This window comes from Hypomesus transpacificus, chromosome 14 (assembly GCF_021917145.1).
Source record: "Hypomesus transpacificus isolate Combined female chromosome 14, fHypTra1, whole genome shotgun sequence".
Lineage (NCBI taxonomy): Eukaryota > Metazoa > Chordata > Actinopteri > Osmeriformes > Osmeridae > Hypomesus > Hypomesus transpacificus.
The window spans coordinates 2,840,702-2,852,508 of record NC_061073.1 but is presented as its reverse complement, the minus strand read 5'-3'; the positions used below and the strand labels follow the sequence as shown (position 1 = coordinate 2,852,508).

At 46.1% G+C, this 11,807-nt stretch overlaps 1 protein-coding gene across 1 annotated transcript in view; it reads left to right on the top strand.

Annotated features, from left to right (window-relative positions):
- Positions 1-3,503: 3,503 nt before the first annotated feature.
- Positions 3,504-11,807, top strand: part of LOC124476236 (A disintegrin and metalloproteinase with thrombospondin motifs 20) — a 79,355-nt gene continuing 71,051 nt past the window's right edge. The window contains exons 1-3 of the mRNA XM_047033183.1: positions 3,504-3,883; positions 4,106-4,464; positions 7,413-7,578. Of these exons, the coding sequence (XP_046889139.1) occupies positions 3,793-3,883; positions 4,106-4,464; positions 7,413-7,578 (616 nt within the window). The 5' untranslated portion in view covers positions 3,504-3,792. The remainder of the gene's footprint in view (positions 3,884-4,105; positions 4,465-7,412; positions 7,579-11,807) is intronic.

The window sequence follows — 11,807 nt, the reverse complement described above, 5'->3', positions numbered from 1 at the left end:
GGGAGGGAGACAAGAGGCATGGTCACTATGTTGTGGTTACTCCCTTGGTGACATAGTAACCTCATCCCTTTTACACTTCACTGCCTCCATTTACTCCTCCGATGATTTACATCGTTGGACCAGCACTATGTGGCATGAAACATTCATTGTGTGGGTATACATTCATTCCTCGAGACCAAGAGTAGTTTGAAGGTACAGCTATAGCATCTTACACAACATCTCACTCACGTTCAGTATACCGGTAAATAATTGGTGATCCTCTGGCTAGACCACAGGTGGTGTTCGTACCCTCTACGCGTGACTCATACAAGCAAACACAGGTCAAAGGAACCGCAGTAGCAGCACAGCGGAGGGAATGGCGCGCGAGGTTCCTTTCTTACCCATGTATATCTGGAGGTGTAGATCACTGCTATGAGTGGGAGTTCAAACCCACTGAACCATGGCAGGGAGGGGATGTGAGTTGGACGAGAGCCCTCAAGGCCGAGTCGAGCTTTGCCCAAGCTGGGAGAGGCTGGAGGGCGATCGCCCCCACAGGATGATCATTCACGGGGGATGCCAGGTGAAAGGCTCCCACTGCTGTTTTCAGTCATGGTGTACAGTACCGGCCAGCACTTCTCGCTCTCACTTTGGTGCCTCTGTCACTGTCACATCTGGACAGAGGTGGACAATCATACGCATGTCCAATTAAGAAATGTGTTAATATCATTCTCCTGCTTCTGTGACATAGGGGTGTTGTTTGATTGGCACTGACAAGCTTTAAAAGCCCTATTGGGTCGACTTTAATTCTCTGAGTCTTACTTTTTGATCCTCCTGTCAACATTGGTTGGTTGTATATCTTAGATTAACACATTTTCTAGGAGCAAATATTTTGGGGGGGAAGAACAGCACAGCTATTACATTATAAATCAGGGTGAAATATTGTGGCGAGTAAATTATCAACGAAGGTTAAAGATCAGAAGCCAGATAGGGCCAGTGAATAAAGAGGACAATACTTGGGCTTTCAATCTTGTATTTTCCCAGTTCAGAGGCACTGAATGAATTGATGTGACAACATTTTTACAAAGGCACTTATTATGTGATTTCTGTTGTATTCCAAGCCCCCAATGTCCGCAGTCATACATCCTGTCAGATGCCCTCTCTGATACACAGGCTTTGAGACACCACCGTGGTCGGTCTCCACTTAAAAGGACAATACTTAAATGGTCACATCCTCTTTGCTGAGATTCCCTTCTCACACGGGTAAATCTTCAGAATGCACCCTACCCCCATCCTTACTATTACCCCCCCCCCCCCGTACCCCCCCCCCCCCCTCCACCCTGTTCCTCAAATCCGGGCCTCATAGGGTGAATCCAGGCTAAGGGGGCATGAAAGGATGAGAGGGACTCAAGAGTTTCCAATCTCTGACAAAGAGCTGGTCGACATTTTGAACTCGTACCCTCCTCTGAACGGCACTCTTGTCACTGTCATTTGATCTGTGGAGCACTGACCTCAACTGTCAACAATTAGTGGCTGCCAGGGGCATGAGGAATGGGGCGTGAGGGAAAGGACGTGAGGTTTCAATTGTAAAGTGGGACATTGTTTGTTTATTCAAGATCTCCTTCCTATGGTCCGATATTCTGTCAACAATGGAGGAGAGGGACAAAGTCGCAGGTAGAGTGACGGATAAAGAATGGGAAGCACAGTAAAACCGTGGTCTGACTGTGCACATCTGGTGGGAGGATGAGAGTCCCACAAGCCGGTGGGACATCTCCTTCATTAACCACTACATCTGTAGAGGATTAATGAGAATAGGAGGAAGTTATACTAGTCGGCCTCGCCACTCAGGCCTGCAGCTCCTCTCAGAAGTCAGAAGGTGCTGTAGGTGATGAAAGTTTGTTAGGAGAAGCCAGGGTTCGTAAATGTATAGCCCAAGGAGAGCTTGGCACCTGTTTGGCATGCCACCAGCTAGATTCTCTTTGTTACAAGCATGAACATTTGGACGTTTTTTTCTTGTCCTCTTAATCTTCGGGAATCAGGATTTGAAAACTCAGGATTTAGCAAATATGTACAGTACCAGTCAAAAGTTTGGACACTTGGGAAAAGGTGTCCAAACTTTTGACTGGTACTGTAAAACATGAACTTTTACAGAATGTGATTCTGTTTTTGAAAAGATCGTAAAAGGCACTGGATTTGTTCACTATTTCATAATCAGGATAGCTCTAAGGAGTTGGAGAGAGAAAGAGAGAGAGAGAGAGAGATAGAGAGGGGGGGGGGGGGCATCAGAGGACTGAGAATAGATGTGGACTGTAACTTGTTACTGTTTGTCAAATTCGATTCCTCCACATTCAGAGTATGGCTTGATCATAAAAGAGTTCTGAAAGTGGTTTAGGAATCAATGGCTTCGCAGGAGGTTCGGAAACGGATGAATAACACCTCGGGGAAGCATCTGAGAGGCTGTAAAGAGAATTACTTAGACCGCACAATAACTTTATCTCACAACCTCTCCCATCAATATGCAGCAAAAGGTGTTTGCTTTGAACAGTCTTGAGCTTATTTGAATTTACCTCGCGGCTATAGGTCACCTGAACAATGCTCCAGCTGTAGTATATAGCTGACCGTTAAAACAACGTATCATTCCATCCACATTAGTATCAAGACATTGGTGGCCAGGGGATACAGCACACAATTGGCGCCGTATTGACAAAAATCCCGACTACTGCTTAAATACTATATGTAGTGAGTTCACATTTTTTTAAGTAATTAACTATTACGCTCAAACAGTAGCCGTTTAGATAGTTTTCAGTGTCATTATTTCTTTGTTCAGTTTCAGTGAATGCAACTAAACTAGCTACCAAACGTGCTTTTTGAATAAATAATAGCCATAACGTCGGGTATAGGATGTTTTTGTGTGAAGTCAAAGCGGAGGATCTTACAATATCCAAAAGCGCTTCCGGTGAGCCCACCGAATCTAATCACGCACAATACGGTGACATTTGTGGCCAAAGGGGATGAAAAAACAAGAGCCTTTTCAAATGTCCATCAAGTGTGTGCTAGACTTTACGTGCCCAAATGACTAACGAGGATCTGACCATTTCCGAGGCCAAGGAAACCCAACTTTGTCCATGTGGCGTTAAGCGAGGCCGATGGCAAATACTCTAGGCTATATAACACTTCCAGTGTTGCAATCAACCGTACCAACAGAGTAGTTATTTATATTTATCTGGAGTGAGAATTTAGTAAAAAAATACTCACGGCCTAAAAGCTAAAAGTATGGTCTCATCAATTGATTGCGCCTCGTTTTACTTTTCAGTGTCTCTGAGATATTTCTGATGGAGTAGCTTATCGAGGTTAAAATTCAAATTGCTAAAATATCAAAATACTTGGAGGCTGATGCTGACTAATGTTCCACTTTATCATGAACGTCTGAACTGCTGAATTCATTTAGAAAATAGACTGCCCCATGATGGTTGAGCACTCAACCATTGGCTGCCAGGCATAGGGGCGTTCCTTGTGAAGTTGGTGAGTGCTTAGGGTGCAAGGAGTGTTCAATGGATGGCTAAGAAAAAGTAGTTGGCACTGATCCCTAACAGACGTGGTTTACATTGAGCAGCAATTCTTAGGAATGTATGGTTAATAGTGCATGTTTCGTAGGTAATGCGATGAGGCCAGTGCACTTTGCAAGACTTGCGCTGCAGAGAGCCTCCGCGGATCCCACGACCTGTTGCTGACAAGCCGGGAGAAGGAGAGGGAGAGCCGCTTGATAGAGGGTAGTGCCTTAGAGACGAGAGCCGCGGTTTCTTCGCTGAGGAAATCATGCAGTTTGCAATTTGGCTGGTTGGACTAATGTGTCATCTGTCAGCACTTGTCCGGAGCTCACTGGAATACCGATTACATCCGAACCAAGGTAATTATCTATCAAATGCATAGGGATACCGCCCGGATAAATAGCCTAACTTTAAGTAACTGCATTACTGGCTAAAAAAGATGTTTGTTATAACCGAATATTAATATGACTTACATGACTGTGAAGCTTATTTTATTTGAGCTCATACTGTTACCTTTGTGCATCAACTGTTTGCTTTGGACGAATAGCCAATAACCCGATATGATTTTCTTTGCCTTTTAGAAAGTTTCATCAAACAATTGTCATCTTATGAAATCATCACCCCGCTCCGAATAAATGATTACGGAGAATTATTTCCACACAAGATGCACTACAAACGGAAACGGAGAAGTTTAAATGTTGATATGTCTAGTTTACGGACTCACTACAGAGTTGACGCTTTCGGACAACGCTTTCATCTCAATTTGACTGCCGACTCCGGCTTTATCGCTCCCTCCTACACGGTGACACACATGGGAGCGGAGAACAGCAATGCAACGGGCTCCCATCAAGATCTTAGCGATATGCGGCACTGCTTTTTCCGCGGACACGTCAACGCTCAGACTGAATTCGCCGCAGTCTTCAGTTTGTGCACTGGCCTTGTGAGTATTACTTTCCCCACAAACTTAAATACTTTTATCAGCTAATGCTGACAAGTGTTTTGTCTTATTCCCATGTCGACGTATTCCTCATTTTACCAACACAAGGGACATTCATAAGGGTGTAACGTGTCTTAAGACACGTCTTTAACACAGGAGCGGTGCATCTCAGGTGCCACTTGGATGATGCTATTAGGCCTACACACACACACACACACACACACACACACACACACACACACACACACACACACACACACACACACACACACACACACACACACACACTAGCATTAGATCATCTTTATAATTTCTGTATACTTTTAGGCTCACATGGTGTTTGCCAAATGCTACAGCTGTCACCCCATGTTTTATTAGCAAATTAAATCCCTTGTGATTTGACACCCACTACTGCCTGACTCTCATGTGATATGTTACCCTAAGTTCTAACCTGTTAACAAACTTGGCACGCTTGATTACTCTGTGATGTCATTGGGGTGGGAAGGTAGGTAGGGGAGTGGGGAGGGGGGTTACAGCCAGACCATTGAGGAAAGGCATGTCTAAAAGAGAATCATCATTCCTGACAGTGTTGCAAGCAGATTACTGGTGTTGAACTTCATTTGTCATGAGACTCATAAGGTTGAGCCTAGTGCAGGTTTTGACTCATGCCTGCCTTGGGGTCTGTTGTGTTTGAGGTAGAGTTGTGTGGCGGCCAGGTCACCAGGTCACTGGCAACCACAGCCTTTGAGTAACCCTGTACAGGTCACTGCAACCCAAGACCCATGCTTGTGCATGATGTCGACTGCACGATCTTAGCTGTGGAACTATACTGGCGTCTGATTGGGTCTACTGATGGGTACAACTCACCAAGGTGATCAACTCCTCTCTCACCTCACAAGCTCATTTCATGACTTAATATATGTGTGTTGATAAAACTCTAGTTTAGACTTTGGATGGTCGCTCTGCCCAAGTTTGATATGTGATCTGGGGTTCTTTTGTAAACATGTTTGCATCTCGAAGGTTTATTAGTGCTCTTGGTGAAGTCGTCATCATTGTTATCACTCATTGAGAATGACAGGACAATGGAGACAGCCAGTGTTCAGCCCTCCCATGGCTTGGGGCTGCTGGGTCATAAAAGTGTTGTCTCTGATCACTGGGGCTCCACCGACGAGCACATTTTGGTGTGATGAGGTCATTAAGCAATGATTAAGCCTTGAAACAAAGGGGTCATTCGGAGAACGTGGTCCTCTCCTCACGCCCCAACCCCCCACTAGCTGAACCGGGCAAATATAAGGCTTGGTGACGTTGCTCAGTATGGACGCCCCCCCCCCCCATCATAAGGTCTGTTTCAGCACTCCATCCTGAACAGCTACCATTGTGTTCCCAAACTTGGGTCGAAGGAGTGATAAATCAGTGCGAGGTAATCCTTGAGGCTGATCCTCTGGCTTGTCTTTGGGGAAACAGAAATGTACTCCTCAACTCCTCAAACACCTCAGAAGCAGGAGGGCTGGGGCATGGGCACTGTTGCTGTTTTCTAAGATGGTTGAGGATTATTTGCATGTGCCTAGCTTTTTCAAAGATAAGAGAGAGACCAACATGTTTGATGATGATCTTGTATCAAAGACTTCCTTCATTCATTCATTCATTCATTCATTCATTCATTCATTCATTTACATAACTCAGGCTGCATTCGAGCAGGGTCAATCTGCGTCTGTGTTGAACAGACTTGACGCAAAGCTTAGATTTGAAGAACTTTTGGCAGCTACCGCGCTGTTTTCCTGTCTACTTTGTATGTTATTATAACCTAGTCATTATACTGTACATCCACTGACATTGAGGCCTGTACATATGTAACACTCCAGAGCTGCAGCGTTCACGCTGTGTGGCACACAGTGTACTCATACGGTGTGCTCAAATGTGTATCCCGCCCAGACAGGACAGGAGAGGAAATGTACACATTTGCATGTTGTGGATGTTTTTTCCGTGTCTTCCATTTTCCATCGTCAAACGTCCATCACTTCTTGTAGTGCCTCTTCTGAAAAAGACAGCACACCTGAGGCTGATGTTCTGGTACAGGGGGTGTATACAATTACCATACAAACACCTTTTTCTGCTCAGGGCAGAGATTTAGTGGCTGTGGTACTAAGAAGCTTTGTGAGAACTTCAGCGGCCACATGTAGTATCTGCATTCCTCCATCATGACTACATGATGTCACTTTTCCCATTGGTTTTCTGTCACTCTTCCAAGACTGGTTGCGTGGATGAAGTATATTATCTAGTAGTCCTCAGATCCTTTCCTCTTTAGCTGTGTGCTGCACGGATGCTAAGGACTGAACATTTTGAAGCAATGCCAGTTGGATAAAATGTATATTATATATAGTATTAACAATTTACTAACCGAGAATGAGGTAATTCCCTCACTCTCGGTTAGTAAGTAGTTAGTACAGTATAGTATAGTACAGTGTACTATATATAATATACAGTATACTGTAAATTAGTAATGATGTTTGTGATTGATTATCAAAAGTGTACGTGATATATTTTGAAAAGTCAGATTTGCTCAGTGACCCAAATCCAGGGGATTATCTATGTGATGTTTTTGACAGTGATGGATACATAACTTTCTTAAGTGGTAGATCTTTCCTTTTCCTACTGTCAAACATGAGAAGTTGCCCAGACAAGTGGAACTGATGATGTATACAGTAACACTCCAACTGAACCTGGGGCCAGAACTCTGTCCCCAACAGCCATACATACAGTACATCACGCAGAGAACACACAGCAATTATTAGACATGCCACAGAACACAACTGGGACTAATAATTCCATCCAGTAAGAACCCCCCCCCCCCCCAACAGTCCTCAACTTTGAAACAAGTCTTTGCTCGTGTTAGCTCAGAGCAATATGCAGTATGGCTCATCTGATGAATAATTCCTTACTTTCTCTCGCAGATTGGGACGTTTACTACGCACCACGGTGAATACTTCTTGGAGCCTCTGTTGAACGTGGAGGGGGAGGAGTATGATGAGGAACACAACAAGCCCCACTTGGTGTACAGACACCAGAGGACAAGCAGGAGCACCCCAAGCCAGCCCACAGAGCACTGCGCAGCCTCAGGTAACAGACACACCACAGCCTCCATAAAAACCACCCCACTGGGGCTTCTTCCTCTATACTTACCATCTTCATGACCCGCAGTCAAACTTGGTGCTACAGCAATGAGAGCCTACACCGAAAGTGCAAATTATACTCAGTCACGATTTTTGACTGGCAGGTCGGTGTGAAGATCTGAGCCTCGATTGAGGGGGTGTTATAGAAATCCTCGATTAAATTAAGCAAAACGCATTCCAGCCTCGTCTGGTGTGTTGTTCCTCACGTTTCTGAAGCGTTTACGCCCGTGAAGCGCTTTGAGACTCTGGCAGGGCAGGCAAAGAAAATAATTGCTCTTTAGTTTGTGGTGGGGGAGAAAAAACACTCAAGAGTCTACCCTTCCCTGCACTTTGGAGGCAATTTGAATGTTCCCCCTGTTTAATTTGAATTTTTATAGCAGGAGCCTTTAGGTGGTGGAGAGGCCCTCAGGAGAAAGCGAAGTGACCCTGCAATGTTCCCCCCTGACACAGGCCCTTAAAGGAGCTCTTGCAGCAAGCTTTGTGGGCGACCCTTTGTCGCCTGATGCTATAAATCTTTTATGTGCTGGACGCTTGATTTGCTTGTTGTCTGAACCCAGTTATTGTTCCGTGGAGGTGGCCATTGTTTGTGGCCGAGGTTTAAAGTAGTCAGAGTGACCCAAGGGGCCAGGCCAATACCTCCTTAATATGCTTCCCCTTTCATTCCATGACTCTGTGTGTGGCAAACTGTGAGGGAGAAATCTGAAGGGTCTCAGGATGGCCTTTAGAGGCCTTTAAAATATGCTTGTGTGTTGGCCCAGGGCGGGAGACAGCTGAAAGACAAGGGTTATCTTGCTAGCCAGTCTGCCAAAACCCACCTAATGCTTCTTTAATATCTCAGCCTACTTCACCACAGATTAGATACATTGATATGTTTCTATTCACAAACTCAAACACTGGCAACCGTGCCTTCTCACCCTTGAATACGTCCATTGAGTCTGCCGTTGGGAGATGGAAGGGGAGACATTGAGGACACCTGCAGGCTTCATCAAAGGGCAGTAGGAACACAATGGCGGGCAGGATTAAAGAAGCGGGCCGGGGACAGGACTGTGAGGTGTCCCAGTGCCGTGGTTCCTCAGCTCTTATCAGATAGGCCGCTCTCCAGATGCACAGATAATTGGTCTCTTTGAAGGCCCCAGTGGGCCCAGGCTAGTAGCTCTCCTGTCTTTTTAAGGGAATGAGTGCACGCTGCACACTGGTCGTATGGGGCCCTGGAGGAAACATACTCTCAGTTGCGTGTTGTCGTCCTCTCAGAGCATGAGAAATAGTTTCTCACCAGAATATTTGTGTTACTTTCCCAGTCGACTATACGGCTGATGTTAGAAACGGGATGCACTTGTGTCGGTGTTCATGCTGTCATGGCCCTGGTGGCATTGCTGACTGTTTGCGATCATCCGCGTCTGTAACTCTTTTTCCCCCCTTACTCCCTTATCCTCCCTAACCTCCTGTTCAGACCCCAAAATGTTGCCTAAATAGGGAGCTCTCAACCGCAGCCTTATTGCTGAGAGCAAATTGCATTATGCAACTCAGGACCACCAAGACGAGGGGTGCTTAGGTGAGAAATCTCTCACGACTATACAATGTATACTGTTTATTTGAATAAAAAAACAATTCATCTTGATTGAGACTATGTACTTGTAGGAGAAGTGTGGACCGTGTTCTCATGGAACCATACCATTACGTAGGTTAGTCGTTAAGCCCTCGGCCATCTAACTTAACCAGCTGCTCTCTGAAGTCAGCCGGAGCAGTACCATCAGTATTCCCCAGCACACGCAGCTGTGAAAGAGTGGGGAACCTGTTGCAGTCGCGAAGGGCAGATTCTTCTCTTCCTATCCCTCTGTCCCTCCATCCCTCTTCCTGAGAAGGTATAAAAGCAGTCTTTGTAAGGGTCAATGATCTCATGGTCCTCTCTCTCTCCACTCTGTATGCCTCTGTGAAAGGGGAGTCTTGTCTTAAATCAAAGTTGCTAGCCTGAGTTTGATTGCTGAGGGGGGGGGCTGAAAGGTTTGGGACTTTGGGGGGGAGGGGGTCACAGTCAAACCTGCCAAATGTCCCAGTTGATCAGAAAACACATGAAAATGCCAGATTCTTCACAAAAGCCCCAGTCTGCCAGTCGTCTTCTCTCTCTGTACATTTAAAAACATATTTGTATTACTGGTCCATTCAGTCTGTCGTTCTTTTTCTTCCCCCCTCTCCGTGTGTTCTTCAGGGAGATGTCTTTTTGAATCAGACAAAGATGAAACAAGTTGTGTTTTGTCAAGTGGTCTTCCAGGCCACCAACAAAATGTGTATCTGCTGAAAGATAAATCTGGCAAGATAAGGTTCATGTTTGAGTTCTCCTGGCTCCTATGCCTATACAACATGCAGTACAAGGTACTTTTCAGTCTAGGAAGGCCATAAGGGAGACGTATTTGGTACAGTATACTGTAGGTCCATGCACAATAGCACACTATAGGTGCATTCATTCCCAAGATGGTGTAGTCCTGTTTCCGCCATTGGATTGATTTTGTCTTTTCACAACTGACACATGTTGAGAGACAAGGAACAATATGTTTCCACTTGATGATGAAGTGGAAGTTTAAGGGATCCACTTTTTCCTTGTTGTGAGCCCTTGGGTCTTTCAACATAATTCTCAAAATGTCCTCACACATATCCTCTCTAACGGCAGAGTGTTGACAAGTCAGAGTTTGGGCCTGGCTTCATGGAAAATAGAATTTGGTTGTTTCTGCAGTCATGACATACAGTACAAAGCTGTTGTTTTAGTCAACCTGTCCTGTGTTTGTTCATGCATTGTTGATAGAGCACTGAAGCATGTTCATGCTAGACATGGAAACATTTTCAATTGAAAGTTTCCATACGATACACATGAACAAGTTGTCCTTCCATCTGATTTTGAACAGAAATCCCCCATAGCTGTGAACCACCAGTCTGGGGAACAACGATTTTCCTTGAACTCAACTGACCTTAATTTTCCTGCACCTACTCCACCCCCAGCACTCCTGTAACCCCTTGGCCTGCTTAAGTCATCCTGGGTGGTTCTGCTGCTGTTTGCGATACCTGTGGAGCCGAGGAGCTGCTGAGTAGGTGATTAGGGTTTTAAAGAGCGGATCGTTCTTCATTGTGCCAGCCACCCTGGCTTTGAAAAGCCCCCGGAGAAGTACCTTGTCGGCCTGAAATCACGACAGTGAGCTTCCTTAATGAAACCTTCTAAGGGTTATCTGTCTGTGTGCTTGCATGGCAGTCTCCAAGTGCTCTTCAGACAGAGATAGACAGGAGGATGGGGGCGTCTCGGCATAGGGGCGGATTCTTCTGTCTCAGCGCTCGCTAGCTCCATGGGCTGGCATGAGAAGTGGCAGAGTTTCGTCATCTTGTTCGTCCTCTCACACAGTCCCGGGTCTGTTCCTCTGGTGTCGGTGCCATCGGTCTCTCACTGCTACTGAATGGAACAATTAACGAAGGCGGAGGCCTAAGTTGTGACTGTAGGTGTTTACTAGACTCGGAACAGATTCGGGCTTGCATGAGGAAGCCGGTAGCACTTGGAAAACAGGATTGTGTGCTAGCACAAGAAGAGAGGCCAGCACAGTCCTGTCACGGGCATCAGCGTTGACAGGACTTTGCCGTAGCATGCTATGCGCCCCCTCACCCTGTTCGCCGGTGGGAATCTCCCTTGTATAGAGGGTGCTCCAAATGCTAGCATCAGGGTCTTTTCTCAATGGGTTCATTTACATGGAAAATGCTCTCTCTTGCCCTCCCCGTCAATCCCCAGGCTTGAACTAGCCGCCTTGAATTGATGCCCTTTTTCATTGAATGCTTTCATGTACGTGAATAGAGGCGCTTGTTGCTTGTGACCTCACTTCCCTTTTGTTTGGACCCGCGGGTCATAAGAGGGGACCTTGGGCCTTGCCCTTCTCGAGGTGCCTGGCCTGGTTCGGAGGCTTCGTTCAGGGGCTTCGTTTGTGTCATGCTGGGCTCTGAAAGAGGTAAATAGGTCAGGAGAGTTACATCGAGGCGAGGGTTGGAGGGGGGGTTGACGGATGGATGGTTATCGGTAAGACAATCTCTCCCACCTTTAGGGTCTAGCTCAGTGAGGTATGGGGACTTATGGACGTCAGTCGGCTCCGTTGGGCTTAGTACAGGCCGTCTGCCCCCCCCCCAGAGGAGACCCCTCCCCCCGAGTCT